The following is a 20,574-nucleotide window of genomic DNA, read 5'->3' as shown; positions in this document are numbered from 1 at the left end:
CGTGTTTAATTCACTGTTCTAAGAGATGAGGTGGAGCACACTGCTTCCCACTTATTTCCCACCTTGGCAACTATTTTCCGAAGTTCCACTAAATCTAGTAGGCAGAACACACCAATTGTTTTCTATATTACCAGCCTTGATTATTGTATTTGCTGGGAATGTCCCGATGAAGGCAGGAATGATGCATCTGACTCCATGTTCTCAGAAGGCTAATTTATTATTTTATAATACTATATTATATTAAATAACACTATACTATACTAAAGAATAAGAAAGGATACTTACTAAATGCTAAAAAGATAATAACGAAAATTCGTGACTCTTTCCAGAGTCTCGACACAGCTTGGCCCTGATTGGCCAATGAGACAAAACAACCTACGCCAGAATCCAATGAAACAATCACCTGTGGGTAAACAATCTCCAAACACATTCCACATGAGCAAAACAGAGGAGAAGCAAATGAGATAAGGATTGTTTTCCTTTTCTCTGAGGCTTCTCAGCTTCCCAGGATAAAAATCCTTGGTGAAGGGATTTTTTCAGAGAATGTGAATGTTATGTTTGATAGAATTTTCCTTCCCTACAATTTGTAGGGTTTTTTTTTTGGTTGGCTCTTTTTTTGTTGGTCTGGTTTGGTTGTTGGTTGCTCATTAGGAATTTTTGCCAGCCTGACCTACCTTTTGTGCTTTTGGCATGTCGGTGTGGCGCTGGGCGCGTACGGACCGCGCGGATTTGGGCGGTTTTATTGGAGCACAATACATCTCCAGCCTCCTCAGGTCACAGCTCTGGAAGCAGCATTCATCCACTATTCCCTTGTGGTGTAAGCGTCTACTGCTGGATCCATACCCCGTGGGCTTGCCTGTTCAAAACACAAAGGGGAAGTTTCTAGGTTAGAAAGGAAATGCAAAGGTCTCAGGAGCAGTCATATTATTGAGGTGTATTATGTTAACTGAATCACCAGTGGCCATTGTAGAGGCTGCCTTTGAATATTCCTTTCCAGATATTCCTGGAAATGGACAGCTTTGATCTCTATGTGTGGTTGCTATTTAAGCATTTGAGCAAATCTATGTCTTCTTAGAAAAGTATTATTAAAATATTTTATTGAACTGCTTCAGCCTCAAAAATGGAGAGGGAGGAAGCTGAAATCTGGCATTTGGACACCTTACAAAGGAAATTTACCTTTTAGCTTTTGTATGAAAACTGATTGTTGAGCCAGCTGTTGTTTTTAGCTAGTGTGTAAAACCATAGATCACAACAGTGTTGTAGGCAAGTATTTCCTAATAAAAAAGGCTACACCAACGTACTGTGTACAGTCAGAGTGTGTTCCAAAGAGGAAATACTGTGTACCACTGCACAGGCTTTAAGGTCTGCCAGCCAAAAAGTGGGAAGCAGGAATCAAAGTAACCGATGAAATAGGAAAGTTGATGGAACAGATAAAAGTGGAAGATTTTTATATTCCATAGATTTGCACAAGATAAGAAATGGGAGTGATATAGCATGGCCTTGCTTTGCTTTGCATTTGCACCGGCCATCTATGGAAAATACTTAATTGGCAAATATTTTGCATTTTTCACTCAGCTCCAGTAAAGGCCAACACTTTCATTCATACAACCCTTACACTCTTAAATTTTTGTCTTTTTTCCTCCTGTGGTTTTTGATTTCCTTAGTAACTGCTGAATTCTCTGCTGTCCTACGCAAAGATTAAAGACCCATTATTTCCTGGGATTGTTTGTACACGACCAAGTCAAATGTGCAGTTGCCCTGCTATGACTAACTACAAATGAAGGAACAATAAATTCACAAAAAGTAAGTAGCTGCTTACTTACTACATCTATTTTAAAATTCTGATAGAATTTGATTTTAGACAGTAAAATTCTGAAAAGATTAAGTGTTTTGTTTTGACATTTTCAGCATTAAATGTTTCCATTTACAGAATGATCCACTTTGGTTAAGAAATGAAAAATATGGAAAAAAAGACAAGTATGCCAAGAGCCAAAACATGAAGTAACTCAATTCAGTCATCTCTACCAATTTCTTTTCTTGCCTTTTTTTTTCTCTTCTCCTTCTCAGTTATATCACTGAGACCAAAAATCTGTTATTCACAGAGTTTGGCAGGAGTTTACGTTTTAAGAATTACTCAAGTTAAATAAAGGATAAGGATATAAAAAAAGATGAATATTCAGTTTCTCTTTGAGAACTTATTGCCCCAAATGCTTATACAGCAACGTTTAGGTCGATATCCCTGTATTTGTCCTGTAGTTGTCAATTTGAAAAGACAGCACTACATTTTACTGTTCCCTGTGATTTAGACATGTATCCACTGATGAAGAACCCTTGAGGCCTTAGATATTAACAAATGAAAAGACCTCTAGTGGTACAGTGTGTCTCACATTTTAGCCAGCAATTCAGCCAGTTAAGAACTAACTATCCCTACGAGCTTTGTAAACCCAGGAAACAGGCTTTTTAAATGTCTTTTTTCCCCCCAGGGACTATAAATTAAACAAAAAGAAAAACATTCTTACTTAGTATATTGCAACTCACTGGAGGCCTCTATTGTACATTGCCTGCTAAATTATTTGTTTCATAAGACTAAACAGTACAGCAAGCCAGGAGTAGATTACAGTAATATTTTGGTTTGTGTCTGTGTGTGTGTTGTTTTATGTGTATTACTGAAAAGTACTACAAATACTAGAGATGTGGAGTTTGGTTTTAGAGATGTGGAGTTTGGTTTGGTTTTTTCTGTTCTTTTTTTTTTTTTCCCCCCCGATTATTTTCCCTCACTGAGTTACAATAGGAAATACAAGCTTTTCCCTGGACATTTTTCCTGAAATCTGCCAATAAGGTTGTTTTAGCCTAATACCTTTAAAACTGAGCACTCCTGATAAAGTGTGGAGTGTCATGACTTTGCAGTATACCCACAGCTGCACCACGTTTGGTCTTGTTCCCATTTAGAGCATGGAAGGGCAAATTCTGTTCCTGGATATTCAGGTGCCAGATCCAGCTGAACTGCAGGTACAAGAACTGATTAGTCAACCTTCCCTTTCTTTTATCAGTCTGTCAAATTTCCATAAGCAACTAAACCCTAAAAGCTTCTGCTCAAGTTATTTTACCCTTCAATGTCCAAATTTAATCATCTATAAAGTTGATAGGTTTACTAACCTATTCCTGCTGCCTGCTTTAGTTATTAATCAGTAGCAACATTTTTCCATATCATCATAAATATACATAAATATAATACAAATCCTGAATCCTGGAATCTTTCTGGTGAAAATCTCAGAGTACTTCAAAATCATTTTTAGAGTAGCCAGACCAAAGACATCGATGCATTTATCTTACAGAATGATAACTTTATGAAAGGTTAAATAACATCTAATAGGTCTTCAAAAAGCTTGTATGGGACATGTAACAAGATGGGAATGGAATCTCTATCACACCAGTGATGATTTCAGCTATGAAACATAACATTCACTTGTAGGCTTAAATATTTGTGCTTCATTTGGCATAATAAATGCTAATCCTTTATATAAAGATAAAATTAGTATTGAGAAGTTGGAATTTTTTATTCCAATATATGTTTTCCCAAGGCTTTCAAAAGACCAAAGCAATCAAGTATACTTAAAATTTGTGTGATGTACAAAGGCAGAAAGTGTGTAGAAAGTGTGATATTGCCTAATGTGCTGTACAACAGAGAGAGCAAATTAACAGAAAAAATATTTCTTTTCAGTAATCATGATCCACAATCACAATTGAGAAGTATCTGATGACTAAAGTGATTTTTAAGCAATAGATTTTAAATTGCTGCTGACCTTTTAAGTGCTGCAGTATACAAAGATGCTATCACAGAGAAAGATGAGATAAAGAATTACAAGGAGATACCACCACTTCTACAGATGTTATCACTGTTGGGCCCATCTGTTCTGGCAGGACTGCAGGGTCAGATGGTCCCAGTTCATCAAGTTAACAAAGCATGCACTTAGATCTAGGCAAACATTCAAGCTCCTACGTGGTGTGTTGGATTAAATCACATATTAGACAGTGAGCATATGCCTGAGTGCTCTCCTGCATAGGGACTGATATAACTAAGCACTTCAGTTGCTCTCTAGACAAGAGTCCATATTGGTAAATAAATGGCAAGTGGTTCTGCATTTTAATGTAATTTCTACTCCTTATTTTTGTTTTAATAGTATTGCCTTCAGTATGGACTGCACCTTCTGTGTCACTATACTGGGAACCCATAGTTCTTTCTCATCTTTCTGACATAATTTGAGTGCTGCCTTCCAGCTGTTATCAAAAGTTCCTTCTATTTACTCAACCTTCAAAGTGCTGCCTGTGGACATATAACAGTCCTGGGCATTCCTTTTTGCTGATGTACACTGATTTCCTTGGAGGTTTCTTTCCTTTTTTGTCAGTGGCTAGCTCAAAAGGATTTCATATCATGTAGGTCAAAGTTTATTTAATAGAATATTTGGCTCTTATTTAATCTACTTTATCAAATCTGTGGATGTCTCCTTCAGTGCACAAGAAGAAGATGTAAAGTCCAGTCCCAGTGATGTCTCCTGAAAGCAGTCCAAGTTATAGGATTCCAATAGTTAAACAGCTGGCTTCTTCACTAACAGCACTTCCCTTTAAATGATGTAAAGTCAGTGGAGTAATTCAGCAGGACTTGTTTACACTTGGTTTCTTTCTGTTCTTCCTCATCCCTACAAAATATCCTCCTGTTGCTGCCACTGGATCTGCTCTACCACTGGTTTCAATGTGAGAAGAACTGGTGTAGGTGGACTACAGAAGTTTCAAATGTCAAGTTATCTAGGCATTCTGTGTAGAACCATAATCTTGCTGTTGTAGTATTAAAATCAGAAATTACATGAGAAATAGCCCAGGATAAATGTAAAACTGATCTAATCTAGGACTCTGGGAAAGATCTGGAGTTATGTCTTCTGGAACTTTTATGTGACTCCTTGTATTTGCTGTTGTGTCTTTTTAGCTGAGCCATGTAGTGCCAGCTAGTAGTGAACTTGAGTGCCATGTAGACTGTAATTCACAAATGCATCATAAATCTGAAAAAGAGTGCACTTAATCCTAATCTAGTATTAGAGTCAATCTTCAGCTGCAACTGCAGCTTTTAAAGTATGGTGAAAGGCCATTGACCTGTTAGAGTGCTGTGGTCTTGTAGCAAGAAACTCAAAATGTTTCCATCAAACGTTGAGGTGAGGTGCAATTTGGAAGCATTGACAGCAGCTTACAGCATCAGGATGTATGGGAGCATCCTGTAAGGCAGCAGGTCATTCAGACAGGATTTTCCTGTGTGTAAGAGTTTCTGTTGCTGTATTACAGCACAGTAATTGAACAAGAACCTCCTGTGTGCTAGATCCAGACAGGGAACTGGTGGTTGGAGAGGTTTTGAGTTGCATGTGCTGTGTGCCTTATGGTGGCACAGAAGGCTAGGGATGCTGAGCTTGAGATGTGTTTTGCTCATCTTTGGTCTCTGAAAATCAGGGGTCTAGTTTAAGACAGTGAAATCACCTGTGCAAGTGTGTATTGAGAGTGAATTTTTCCTGTATTGAATGGTTTGCTTAAAAGTAAATGTATCGTCCTCTGAAGGAAACTATGGTCTTTCATCAGCAACAGATAAAGCTAATTGATCTAGTCTTAACATACATCCACAGCTTCTTCTAGGAAACTGAACTCAAGGAAAATGAATTAAATTAAAAATTATTTGTCCTAAATCACAGAATGTATGCACCTTGCGGAGTACAAAGCTGTTCTCTTTCATTTCCAATTTAATAATTAAATATGACAAATTGTTCTAAAGAACATGTCAGCCAGTGTGCTGTTTAATTATATATCTGTACCTCTTTGACTAAATTCTGTATGTTAGTCTAGTACTGTCTATTTTTGCATTATAAATGCCTTCATATGCAAAATAAGAGACTGTTGATATCACTTTGCATCTCCTTGTAATCTTGAACAAATGGATTAGTGTTATATTGGTAATACTTCTTGAGGGTGCTCTGGAATTTTAATCTGTATTTGAAAAATTATGAGTCAATGTTCAATCAGCAGGAAATGCCTGGGTTTTGATACTTCTATGAAGTGTTAAAACAAACAAACAAGCAAATAAACAAACAAGCAAATAACAAGTCCTGGGGATTGTTGTAAAGTCCCCTACCAGAAATACCTCAAGGTTTAAATGTGCAAAGTAGTCAATCTGATTTTCATGTAAATAAGTTGCAAGCATTTTGAAGTGACAATATTTAATATTTAGTTTCCATTTTCCTTCAATGTTTTGTTAATGCAAAAAAATTATTATGCTTAGACTGATTTTTGTTTGTATTCATCAAAATGAGCATATATTAGCATTTATAAATGCTCAATGAATGGATGCCCTAGCTCTGAAATCTAATTTAATATGCATGAGAATAGAGGATAAGCTTTATCAGTATGCACAAGTAAAATCTTTATGAAAGCATCTGCATTTGTGAATATTGGGATATTGCACTACAGCTATTGCTTTGTGGAATTCTAGATTGTATTAACTACTGAGTCCAATGCAATAAGTTGTTTGCTCTTTGCTCTGAAATTCTAGCAAGTAAGACTGGGAAAATATGGACACTGAGTTAGTATTGATCGATAAGAGAAATCTATCAGGATTTCACAGAGTGTTTTGCCTGAATAAGTGAGATTTATAAACTTCACTTTTTGAAATAAAGACAGCTCTTTGATATTTCAAATGCAGAGTAAAATAACTATTTCCCTTCTTTAAAGTCAGTGAGACAAGTGTAGCTTTTTTCCAGAAGATCTTAATTTGTAATTTGTATGACTGTGTTTTAGTCTGTCCAGTAGTTAAGTAATTGTTTTTTCTTATAGAAATATCCTTTCAGAAACATTTTTTCCCCTTCATTATAGAATTGAGAAGGAGTTCTCTTCCCTTAAACTTATTTCCCAAGTACAGCACTTGTAACATTTTCTTCTCCCATACAGGTGTGCTGTACTCTGCTCCTGCTATGGAATAGCTGTTTTGGAGGCCATCAAGTGTATTAAGCATGTTGCTTCACCATTATGCTTCACACAGTAATTCCCAAGCCATTTGCAATGTGTGAAGAGAAAGCACTACAGTTTTTAGAGTTGTGCTGGGATATGAAGCAGGAATTTCAGTGTTTAGATATTTTTGAGGGGAAAAAAAACAACTGGAAAAAGGATGGGAAACAATGTGATGTCTTATTTTGCACCAAAACAGTGCTCTGGAGGGTGAAAACCTTGCAGACCTAGCACAATTCACAAGCCTACATAGATTCCAGGGCTGGAAAGTGCCAGATGCTGCCAAAAAATATATACTTTGGCAAGGGAAGTGCTTTGCTGAAGAGAAATTCACTATTGCAAGAATAGCCAGGTTGATCAAGGTTTAGGACAAGATAATTAGAAGCCAGTAGGTCATTGCTACATCTGAATACCGCCCCTTAATGTGCATTGAGGAGGGCATTGATAATACAGACCTTCATCAATAATGAAAATACATCCTCTCCCCTTCTTACACATGCTCTCACAGGAAATAATTACTGCTTAGCCTTGTGTGTGGTGGAAGTAGGAACCAGTCATGATAGAACCTTTCATATCCTTCTTGTCCCAAGCCAGTGTAAAACTGAGTTTTATTTGGATTACCAAACTAATAACAATGAAACCATAAGATTGGGTGAAATTGTAGCATTGCTGAAGTCACTGGTAAATTGGTGCAGTCAGAATTATGTCTTCATGAATCAAATGCCAGAAGTTACTTGTATATAACCTGATCCAAGGTCTGCTGAAATCAGTGAAAAGTTTTTCACTGTCCTTAGTAGGCTTCTCAACAGGCTGGTACTGAAAACTTGCTTTTTCTTCCAACTTTAAAGTTCAGTGAGTAAATACTGTCTTAGTGGCATCTAAAGAGATTGCTGGGAAAGGGTGTGCTGAGATTCCTTGAAGGAGGTAAGAAGAAGAGGACACTGATGCACAGTGTGAAGCAGAATGACTGATACGTGGTTAATGCCACTGACTACGTAACGTGCAGTACATTGCTTTGCACTTTGTAATCAGAATTTTAGCTCTGTAGTTACTCTTTCTCAGCTGTAGGCTGAGAAATGAAAGCAAATAGCAAAAGCCAAACATGGTACTCTAGCTTTTGCATTTTGGCATCATCATCTGATTAGAGGCATTAAGGAATGGCTGTTCCAAGTCCCATCAAATATGTTTCCCATTGTCCATGAGTGCATGTACTGGCACACATTACAATTTTAATTTTTGTTTCTACAGAATAGTCCTTACAGGAGGATTAAGTAGGTGGGCACAGGCCAATGTCACCTACCAGAGAGGTAGACAATTTTAATTTCCTTATTAGAAACAAGTACTGGTTGACAGCAGCTGAACATGAGCCAGCAGTGGGCCCGGGTGGCCAAGAGGGCCAGTGACATCCTCCTTTTATCAGCAATAGTGTGGCCAGCAGCACCAGGGCAGTGATGGTCCCTCTGTTCCTGGTGAGGTCACACTTGGAGTGCTGGGCTCAGTTTGGGGCCCCTCACTAAAAGAAAGGCATTGAGGGGGTGTCCAGAGAAGGGCACAGAGCTGGGGAAGGGTCTGGGACACTGGTCTGACAAAGGAGCAGCTGAGGGAGAGAGCTGGGAATATTTAGCCTGGAGAAAAGGAGACTCGGGGGAGACCTTATGACTCTCTACAACCATCTGTAATGAGGCTGTTGGGAGATGAGGGTTGGTTGATTTTTACTTCTTCCAAATAAAAAGAGATAGGAAAAGGGGAAATGGCCTCAAGTGGAGCCAAGGGAGGTTCAGGTAGGATGTCAGGAAAAAGTTCTTCACTAAAAGGGTGGTCAAGTGTTGGAACAGTGATCAGAGGAGGGTGAAGTCAACACCCCTGGAAGTGCTCAAAAAACCTGTAGGCACTTTGTGATATGGTTTAGTGAGTAAGGTGGTATGCAGTCAAAGGCTGGACTCTATGAACTTGAAGGTCTTTTCCAACCGTAATGGTTCTGAAGGTGTGGCAATAGAAGAGAAAGTAGGAGGGGAAAAGAAGGTAAGGCCAGTAAGGGCCTGGCTCACTCCTCACTGACACCATTAACTTTGGTGGGTTTGCTCTAGTGTGCTCTGAGCTCTGTCTGCTGAGATCTCACATCATTGCCAGGGGCTTTGCCAAGGAAAAGTGTCCAACCTTGTACAATGATGCAGCAACAGAGCCTAAGGAATGAACAAGATTCAGTTTTGTACCTATGAAGTCCTGAATCTTCTTTAGACTTTGTTATTGAACTTTCCTGTACTATGACATGAATTACTCCAGAAGTTACTTTAAGCATGGTCAGATGACTTAATGCTTTTGGTAAAAGTCCAGCATATAGTTTTTTTACAGCCAGCACTTTAGATGTGAATCATTTCCAAAACAATCATTTCCAAAACATTAAAAAATTAATTTTTTATTGTCTGCTACTTTTGGCCATATTGGGATGCTTTTACCTGTGAAGATAGACTTGCAAGATTCCTGATTAGAAAGTACAAATTAACCACTACATTCAGAAGGGAAATTAAGACAGAAAGATTGGGACAGATTCTTTTATCTTCTGTGATGCTAAACAGTACTGTATCCTAAATTTCAAGAGCTCTTTGCAGAGAAAGATAAGACCATAATTTGAGTAATATTTATGGAATCTAACTATCAATTATTTGCACAAGAGAAAGCTGTGTCACTGCCAGGAACTGAACCTACATCAACATAAGCACCAGGCTTTAACTATATACCTGTCTTTCTTCAACCATATTTTTTGAGTCAGTTGGACATGTAAAAATATAATCTTGAAATGAAACATTCATTTGAGGTCATGATGCTCCTGTTAAATTTGTCAAAGGAGATAAAAGAAAAGCGAAACTTTCCAGAGGAGTACATAGTCATTAGGGAGTGAGGATGAGGTCACTGGGATGAGAAAGGGACAGTGCATTGTGGCTGGAACTAAAACTAGGTAAAATATGGTTACATTTGGTTCATCTTTCACTCACACTACCAGTTGTAGCTCCATCCTTTAGTGATTTAGTTTTGAAAGTAGGAGCTAGGAAAATTAATTCTAGTGAAAGTAACATAAAGAAAAAGAAGTTCAGTGCTGAATAAGAGATGAAACTACATTTGCTCTCCTCGTCCTTCCAGCTCACCCTGTTACTGCTGAAGACATGCAGGGGGATTATAAGGGAACACTGGAATAGTGCAGGGAGAAATTAGTTCCAGTATAACACCTTAAGTACCAAAACTGCAGTTTCTGCAGGACCCTTGAAAATAGAAGTGCTTGTAAGCAGGAAAGCTGTTTTATGAAACAAAGAGGATGCAATCTTTCTTTTATGGGGCTGACAATGCCCTCTGTGGTCATGCTTCCTAAAATGGAATGTAGTTTCTGAATAATTTTTTTTCAGTCCTCAGTTGCTAAGTTTCAATGGTCTTTTCAGGGAATTTAAAAGGTTTCAAAAAGGTTTATTTCCATTAAAAGCGAAGTTTTTATAAGTAACCAGCATTTTTCCTTTATTTTTATTTTTTTCTTTCCAACTTAAGTTTGATTGGTAATTGAAAGTTTTGCATCTGTTAAAGATGTTTTTGAATGGCTTCTCTTATTTTTCAATCCTGTTGTCCTTTTGCTTCACTAGGCTTCTTCTCTGGGTCATATGGGAATACTGTAAACTTTAAAAGGGCTGTGGCAATGTTGATCTGGCCTTTAAATTTTAGGTGCTCACTGACTTTTCTTGAGCCACAACATCCACAATTATTTAAGCAAGAGACTCCAGTTCAGTAGAAAAGCAGTAGGATGAATAAGTATTCTCATAAGTGTGTAGAGTTTTGCATTTCTCTTACAGGTGCCATAATGTGTAAGCTTAACGGTGACTCTGTAAATCCTGTTAAATGTACTTTTTCTGCAAAATCATTCTTCCCAGTGCTGGGCCAATGTTTTTCACATCATGTCGTCCACTTTGTTAGTCTGAGCCTAGCCCTGCTCAGGATCTATGGTGGTTATTTAAAAAAAAATATTGTGGAAAAAATACTTGTCTTAGGCATCATTGGCCAGTGGAGGGCTTACATGGTGTCAGAGCAAATGAGAAAGTAGAATCAAGTAGTTCCTATAAAATGCATTTCTAAAGGATCTCTTGTGGGTTATTAAAAATCACAGCCCTTTTTAATTCTCAGGTTTTCAACACCCATCACTCATTTTTTATTCCTTTACACGCTAATAAATCTCAAAGCCTGCAGGACTTTGAAGAAATCTTTTGATCATCTGAAAGCAGAGATTCTGTTTTGTCTTGGACATAGACATCAGTATGGATATCTATGGTGTGAGTCTTTAGATATTTAGTTCTGAGGTTACAAGTTACTTAGCTGTATTTGAGATTAAGAACCCAGTATTCCAATTAAGACTTAAGATGTACGAGGAAAAATGATGTTCAGGCATACCCTGTTGGTACCCAGAATTTGACTTAATAAGATCATAAATATTTCCAGATAACTAGCCTTAAGTAGTTAATTGTAGTTAATCCTACAATTTAATCTGGTACAGATATACATAAACTGAATCCAATGGCATAGAGAACAAAGCTTCCACACAAGAAAGCCACCTAAACACCAATATCCTTGATTTTTTTTCCTCTTTGCTTCTTCTATCTGATTGGATACAACTGAAGGAGTTGGAGAATGCCCAGGTGAGGTTAAATTATTTTTCAGATATTAGATGTGCAGTTGATTTTCATTTAATAACATATCCAAATCAACTTTGTCATTATCCACTCAAATGTCATTGAAAAAGTAAAAAAACCCCTACAACCTCCTGCACTATTAGTACTTATACAGTTTTAGAGAGGATATAGATGCCAGCATATGATGTTTCTTTCTTTCTTTCAGATCTCTGTAGCAAAACCTTTTAGAGCTCTTTCCACCGAGAGTGAATTTTGGATAAAATATGACCATTGCTCTCACTGAAAATTTGGGCAGAAGATATCCCAAATTAAATTGAATTTTTTGTGGTTTGGGAAAGCTGGATTAATTTTTTCCTTTGTTTTTTTTCTTCTAACTTTCACTAAACTCCTCACTGCTTGCCAGAAAAGGAGGTGCCAAAATAACCCAAGGAGGTTGTGCAGCCTCTCCAGAAGTGAGGAGTACAGAAAGTTTAGTGAGCAAGGCTGTTCACTCATTTTCCCCATTTGTGAAATTTAGAAAAGTTTCATTTCTGCATCCAGGATAAAATCCTAAATGGAAGTACAATGAAGTCACTCTCACAATACTTCTTGTCTAAAATGGGTCTGAATTTTCTCTTCTTTGTTTCTAAATGATTACCTAAACTGAATCTCTGGTGATTTGGCTTAATTCCTTGCAATTTCTCATCATCTGTTAGTTGCTTATGTCTCTCATGTGTTCTTTCCTGACTTCTTCTGACACCACTTCAAAACTTTTCTAATGAATTTCCTCAACTCGTTCCAGAATCCTAGGTGTTCTTTGTTTATCCCTCCAGCAATTAGACAGCAGGGCATTAAATACGTTGCTATCAATTTAAACTTCATAGTTGTTTTGACTTTCCATTCAGCATCGTAAAACTGCTATGCAATCAACTGTGATCACTCTAAAGACAAAACCCACAAAAATTAAATTATTGCATATGGCTTTCTCTATGCATCTTCAGAACAGTATTGCTTTAAACCAGATACATTTAATGTATGCCTCCTTTAGAATTGGTGACAATAAAATAAACAACATCCTTGCTTTTTTTCCCTAATCTTAGTGATACAAAGCATAAACCAAAAGGTTTCTATACAGAAATAGCTGCACATTATGGACCTGTGTGGGACTGAATATCTTCCTCCCTTTGTCTTTCTCTACTTACATGGCTGTGATCTTTTGCCATACTACCACTTGCAAATAGATCTGAGCACTGGAATCTCCTTGATATTGTTTTATTAATGTGCAAACTGGCTATGTCTCTGGAAGATTTGAATTATTCTGTGATAACTGATAAATTTTACTCTAGTGCATAAGGTTTTTAAAAAGGCTCTCTGTCCTTTCAATTGTTCATATCAATTGCTCTTAAGATCACGGTCTATTGAAGAATTTAAACAAAATATTTATCTGACAAGGGCTGCAGTTTATTTCTACATTATTCTCAAGGTTTTGGATCCTTTTTTCAATTAATACTGTCTTAATGGTCAGTCATACATTATTTCATGTATGTGTGTTTGTTTGTTTGTTTGACTTCAGGGTTGAGATCCAGGAGGCTTTTTAATTGTTCAATCTCCTGGGCAGTGTGTGCTGTTGAAATGCCTGAAGACTGGCAGTGATATTATTTGTAGTCATTGTTCTCCTGTGCTATTTGTGTGAAAATTATGGGCCGTAGGTCCATTCCTTATTCACACTAGAGGGCTCCTTCACACTTGCTTAGCAGTGTGGCAGCACCTACAAGTCAGGGCAGTGGAAACATGATGCAGTGCAAGGGTTTGCCTGTATTTCAGGACATAACAGGCTCCTGTGTCTTCCCCTCACAGAAATTGCTTCTGCATATTGTAACTCTGGCACCTCATGAGCAGTGTCTGGCCTGTGGTAGTTTTCTCTCCTTCTTACCACATAAGGTGGGAAGAACAGAAACACTATAGAATTATTTCTGAGCAAAGAGAAGTTAAGATTTGCTCCCCGTTCAGCCTAAAGGTACTCATGAGAATAATAATTGTCATCATCAAGCCAGCTGATAAACTGCAAATCTTACCTTGAATGTTTCCTAAAATTAGGTAAGATAGTTGGAGACTATTGAAAATCATTTGGACTTGTCTTTCTGCATTTGGAGTGGAGGAGTTTATTTAATTTCAGTACTGGGGATTGGTCTTTCTACAGGTTGAGGAAAATGCTTGTGCTAACTATGCAGGTTGCAATAGTCCTTCCTGTCAGTATTTGTATCTTGGACTACAGCAGATCAGATAACAGAAAAGAACTAGAAAATTGGAAGAAAGCTTAGCTGTTGGAAGAAGGCACCCCATGTGATAATTACTCTTGACCTTTTTTTTTTAGACTAGAATTTCAGGTCATTATGGCCTGTAAATACAGCTCTGAAATTTGAAAACTAAGTTGGTAGAGAGGATGTGAAAATCAGGAAGCAAAACACTCTCAAATATTTGTCCTGTTCTGTTATCGGTCCTCTTTTTCACAATATTAATAGTTTTCTTAATTTTCTATACAGAAATTTCTTAGCATTATTCAGATTCAGCTTTCTTAATGTCTAATTTAAGTGAAGGTTATGGCAGAAAAACTGAAATTTACTGACAAAATAGCTGTGTGCTATGGTTCAGTAACCTTTTCATTTTCTAAAATGACTGAATTCTCTTCAGTGTGAGTGGCTGTGTAGAAAACAGCATCTGTTCAAGTAACAATATCGGAAATTGTTCCCAAAACACTGAGTTGTGTTGATATTTTAAAACACTGCTACTGTTTTCCACAGCTTTAGCATTCAAGCTCTGCCCTGCTCTATGTCAGCTTCATGCTTGGGAAATGTCACTGGAGTGACAGCTGGTGAAGTGAAGGCAAAGAGCAGAGAAGAAGCACTGGAAAAGGCAAAGAGCAGAGACAAAGCACTGAAAAAAACACTTGGAACATGTTCCTGTGTTGTAGGGAGAAAGGATGCCAGAAATAAAGAAAGCAGCACATGGGTTTTAACATGCACAACGTGTTCCATCCTATGTAAAAGACTGTTCAGTGCTGGTTGCATTTAAACATCCCTGCACGATGGGCAGCACATTTGTCAGGACTCCTTGCCATTCTTCAATAAAGCAGCAACAAGGAAGATTATCTTTCTCCTACTCCAGGATGACGTCACTGCACTGATAAGTAGGACTTAGAAAAGGTTTATGTTCTTAGCACTAGATTTAAAGAATATAATGCTCCTTTTAATATAGTAATTTCTAGCTCTACTAATTTTCAATGTTTATCTTGCGAGATCGTTAGGAAATTTAGAAATCATTTCTCTGGTTGGAGAGGAAAAGAGTGGGGTGATCTAAGGATAAATAAGCTTTCTGCTGTGGAGTTCCTCTACCACTGTATCACATCTGGCAAGTATCCACAAGGTCTTTCAAAGTGATAGGCTGTAAAATTGCTAAAAATGTAGTCTTTAAAAATTCAAAATATTCTTAAATTTTTGTGTTGAAGTTGGTTGTAGTTATTGAGTACTTGTTTCCTAATAGAACAGACATTTTTAATTTATTATTTCACATTTTACACTTTCACATTAGATACCATACTGGATTAAAACAAAGTATCAGTGACAGCACACTTGTTCTTTGCTTTTAATCAAAAGAAAACAGATATTATTGTACCATATCCAGCATCTAGCTCAGATTAATTTTGACTCATTTCCTTACAGAAATTGCTGAAAACGCTCCAGAGTTCTTCATGGACAATTCATTCATTATTGTCTCATTGCTCTGGCACAATTATATTAAGTTGTATTTAGTGGATGAAGAAAAAGAAAGATGAAGAGTTAGCTTTTCTGGATGGGCTATATGGCATCTGCTATAGCTCAAACTGGAGTCAGTGGGGGGCAGCCCAATCCCTAAAGGGCAATTCATCCTGATTTACTGCACAAAGTGCATATAAGTGTCTGAAAATTAAATACTTCTGCAAAAGCAAACTAAATATCCACTATCATCATCTGAGCAACAGAACACAAAGTTTCGTAATCACACACGTAAATTCTGACTGTTTGGCATGGTAATATTGCCACTAATTGTTAGAGCAGGTCATGACACCTAATCTCCACATTGCCTGACATTTACTAATTTTAATCTCTGCCTTAATGCTGTTATAACTTAACCAAACCTTAACTGTCTGGATTTCAGGTTTTGTGAATTGTGCATATTCTATAGGTTCATGAGGTGTTTTGTTTTCTTCTTGTGGAGGAGTTGGAAAGAAAAAGGTGCAGCTAAAACCATTGAGTCATTTCTGACAGTGAGATTGGAAGCTATATGATTTTGCCCCTCTTAAAATGTAACCCCCTCCTTCCTGAAGTGTAGGCCTGTTTTACTGAACAACTTTTGTGCTTCTACCACATGAAGGTGGAATGTGGGGAAAAGGCAAAAAGGAATCATGGTTTAGGATGGAAGGGACCTTAAAGATCATCTAGTTCCAACCCCCCCTGGAGATTACTTTGGTTCAGATGTTTTTCTTGTTATTCTTTCCTCATGATAATTTTAATAATTTCAAGGAATTATCATCTAGCAATTTTCCTGCTGTTTAGAGTGGCTGCTGTCATTTGTTACTGCTGCCATAGGTGAACCTGCTGCCTGATATTGACATTTCCCCATCTGAACATTGACGTGAGGTTTCTCTTAAAAACATTTTTTTCTTGGAATCTACTGGTACAGGAGTTAAACAAGGTGTGGCTGCTTTGTGGTCGGGTGGGTTGGTGTGGGTATTTCTGTAGAGATGCTTCACAGCCTGCACCAACCAGGGCTGTAAAATTTTGTGTGTCTGTCCACTGATGTGCAATGGCTACTACAGGGGCAGTCACTGCCCAGCCCAGACCTGGTAAGGAAAATGTGACAAGGTTGCATGTGCAGTGCGTTGGTGAGAGCAGAACTGTCCTTGAAACCTGGTTCAAACATGATTCACCCTCAAAGGAGTCAAAGTCCTAGTTCAGGTAAGGTAGCTGCCAAACACAGAACTTTGTTAGCAACTTTTAAAGGCTCCTCTGTCTTAAATTACATTTTGTTCTGATTCATTGTTGTCACCTCTTTCTAGATGAGGTTTTTCTGCCTTTTTTGTAACACCTTTCTCTTATTGCTAATTCTCACCTTCTTTTCTCCTTGATGCAATTCTGTTGTGTAATGAATGTTTTTAAAAGAAATATGCTGGAGTATTGACTCCTTTAAATTCATGATGGATACCTCAAAGCTCAGACTAAGACTTCTTTTCTATTGTTTCTACATTAAGAATACTGGAAACTTTTGAAAAGAGTTTCTATTAAATTTGAAACAGTAAAAAATTTTCTCATGTGATTTTTGCAAGTCAAAATTATTAAGCAATTCTGAAAAATAATGCCTTCACAGCTCATCAGCATTGACCCAGAACCAACAGATATCCCTAACTACAGGGAAGTCACTGACTTCAGAAAATTAATCTCATGGGAATATTGATAGAAATGGGAATAGGAAAAGAGCATGCCAGGCAAGTGTGCTCTTCTCTGAGGTAGTTCTTTTGATTTATTGGCAGAATGTTGTGGAAAATAAAAGAAATTGCTTACTAGGCTCTACCACTTTATTGAGAGGATGCGAAGGAAGTGTGAAAAGTGGGATGTGTGGGGGAATTAGAGTGAGAGCACAGTATTTTGTTGCTGGCAGATGTGTGCTAGGCTTCTCCATTTTACTGGGGTGGTACAATTTAGTTGTTATGACACATCCAGGAAGAAAAACAGAAAACACGAGCTGGAGGCTTGGAGAAAATTAAATGATGATGACTCAGAACTTACACCCCAAAGTAAAATGAAGATTGAAACACTGCACCAATTTGTTTAGAAGAGAAATCTGATGCAAACATGAAAAAATGAGCTTCCTTCAAGTTATTGAAGCTTTGCACTGATCTTCAGATGAGGAGGGTAATATTAGAAATTTAGTGTCAAGGTGAAAGGCAAGGATGATCACAGATAAACTGCAAACTGAGAAACTGAGCTTATGTTTTTGCTGTCATTTTCTTTTCAAAGTATTCTTTTTGTTCATTGTGCAGTCAGCCCCACATCTGCTTCTGCTGAAAACCGAGGAAAAGTGTTTCAGTGCCTAAAAGTGTTATTGTTTGACTCGTTTGGCTGGGAGAATGAGTCTCAAGTAACCTATGAACTCTGTGCCATATTCCTGCAGTAAGCAGAGGGCCTGCTGGGGTGATCTACTTAACTTGCCATTAAGTTTTATGTAAACTCTTATAACATTGTTTTAAAAGGGTTTGCAGGATTCTCTGCAGTAATGTGGCATATATTAACTTCTAGACTGAAAGTAGTAGCCAATTTGTATCCCTTATGTAAACAGATCTATTTTTTTTTGTATTTACTGAACTGTCTTTCTAGGTTTGATAGGCTATTACCTATAATTTATCATCAGTACTGCAATGTGACTGTTAGCTTAAAACTTTAACCCTTGCAGTATTTAGGTTATATGTGGGTGAGCTTCTAAAAAGTAGTGTTTCGTTGGACCTGAATTGTTACCTGACTCAGGGGATTTCAAAAGCAGTTTTAAAAGGTGAATAAACATTGTTGCCTCATTTTCACACGTGGTGAGAGTTAGACAAATATAGATAAAATTAGTTGGTTCAAGGTTATGTAAACCAGTTAGTCCCATAGCCAGAAATAGTCCTAGCCCTCCCACCTGCTTACTCTTTATCTACTTTTTATCTAAAGAAACACTTTGTCTGTTCTCTGAAATACAGAAGATGGTTTACACCAATTAGGCTTCTCATATTAGAAAGTCTAATTTCTGGATTCTTGGAATGCACAGAAAGAGACTGTGCTAGTCATAACTGCATACTGCTGGATATTTCAACATCTCATAATTTCTTTCAATGGTTTCAAAGTTTATAATTTAATTTTCTGTACATTTGAGAAATTGGCTAGCAACAAGATCATCTTATGCAGTATATCAATCAAGTGACTGTGGGTTTGATTCTGTAAGTCATCTGTGTCCAGAAGTCTTGTGCACTGTAAGTAGCATTTATAATTACCTGGTGTTGAAAGGCAAGATGGTGGTCTGGTCACCAGAGAAATTCAGAATATTTTTATCTTTTCCAAAGAAGCTGCAGTACTGTCTACCCAAGACGATGATGTTGCATGGAGAACATCATCCCTTATCTTCTGAAAACATAGCCTCAAATCCCACTGAATACAGGCCAGCCTAAGGGGCACAGTGAGCTTTTATTTCACATTTTTATGCATCATAAAGACAGTGCTAGTGCTCTCCTTGATGGATTACCAGGGAGGCAAAGGCTACATCACACCACTGCTGCTGACTGTGGTCACAGAAAGGCACAATCAGACCAGCATTACTTCCTCTGGTTTATAGCTCCAACATGCTGATATTCCAAAAGGACAGATAATAGATAACACCAGCTACTCCACACCACGTATCACCAGAGGCAAGGGGTACGTGTCATTCCCTTTACTAGTACCTGGCAATGCTGAGCTCTGTTTATCACCAGCCACTTGGCAACAAGGACTATTCTTGGTCAGGGCTTTGCTGTTGCCCTGCAGAGCAGCTACTCTGGAATTTCTGAAGCTCACAGGAATGAGGCAATTTCTGTTGTTCCAGTGAGAAGATAATGTTTCTCTGGAAGGCCACTTAGGGTTGAAATAAAGGAGAGGAGGATTACATTCCGAATTTCTGTTACATGTTTTTCTCCATTGCTTGTAGTTGTTGGACCAAACCTGTATTAAACTCACTTGGCCTGATACCTGCACCATTTACTCTGCAATTAGGGTGTACTATGAGGTTTTTTTTATTGATGCATATATTTTGGTGCATTTTGGCCCATTTGTAATGTAAAAGCCCAAGTGTATTGCTGTCCATTAAAATGATCATTATTAGCTCTCTTACTAGACTATATCATTGTGAATTAGATTGGTGATGAAACCTGTTCTGTGTCTGAATCCAAACTTCCACTGTTAACATTGGCTTAACAAGCTTTATATTTTCTGTTTCCTTTATACAAAACACAAAGAGCTCATATTTCAAAATAAATCTCCTGCACTGTACTTTACTTAATAGCTGACACAGCTGAGATTTTAAGAAGCTGAATGCACATATAATGCATTTTAAGAAGTGACATTGCTATGGTTATGAGTTACACAACAATATGATGTCAGCCCTCTGATTGGTGCCATGGTATTTAGCAATGCCACTTGGACAGGAAAGTTCACACACAGAAGCCTGTCCAACAGTTCTAAGAATTTTATATCTTTTGAAGTATTCAATATATTTCTTTATGTGTTGAAGCACTGGCCTTCCAAAACCCTTGTTTTCATTTTCCAGCAATCTCAGTGAACTTGGGGTCGTTGGATTGTTTGCTTTCTCACTGGCTACACTGAAATCAAGCAGCCATCAGCTAAATTAGTATGGCTTGAATGTGTCTAGAAAGAATCCAAAGCAGACCTTTAAAACAGCATTATGACTGTGCTTTTAACTTAGCATGAGGATATATTGCAAACTTAAGAGGTAGAGGCAGTTCAAAGGAAAGGTGAATTTTTAGTACTCAAAATGAGAAATGATGGGACTTTCAGATTTCAGCTGCATGTTTCAGATTTCTGTGATTGTAGCTGTTCCAGAAAGAAAACAATCTACTTTTGATACAAATTAAGTTTCAGTTTTCCAAGCCGTCTCTCCATCTTCTGAGACTATAGGAAAACACTAAAATGAATACTTTAGCAAGATATTATCAATCTATACTGGCATTTTGGCAAGTTATCAATAAGAATTGATAACTTATCAATTCCTTTGTCTGGAGGGAAAAAAAAGGCAAATTGAAGCCAGTTTACTTGACAAAAAAAATCATATTTATCTGTTT

General features: G+C 37.5%; 1 protein-coding gene across 2 annotated transcripts in view; it reads right to left on the bottom strand.

The window, feature by feature from the left end:
• The window catches only part of IGF1 (insulin like growth factor 1), a 55,263-nt gene that overhangs the window by 14,950 nt on the left and 19,739 nt on the right, over nucleotides 1-20,574 (bottom strand). For both annotated transcript variants that reach the window (XM_054631969.2, XM_077178269.1), the window contains one exon: nucleotides 675-856. In XM_054631969.2, the coding sequence (XP_054487944.1) occupies nucleotides 675-856 (182 nt within the window). The remainder of the gene's footprint in view (nucleotides 1-674; nucleotides 857-20,574) is intronic.

Source organism: Agelaius phoeniceus, chromosome 5, assembly GCF_051311805.1.
Source record: "Agelaius phoeniceus isolate bAgePho1 chromosome 5, bAgePho1.hap1, whole genome shotgun sequence".
Classification (NCBI taxonomy): Eukaryota; Metazoa; Chordata; class Aves; order Passeriformes; family Icteridae; genus Agelaius; species Agelaius phoeniceus.
This window is presented reverse-complemented; position numbering and strand designations above follow the sequence as displayed.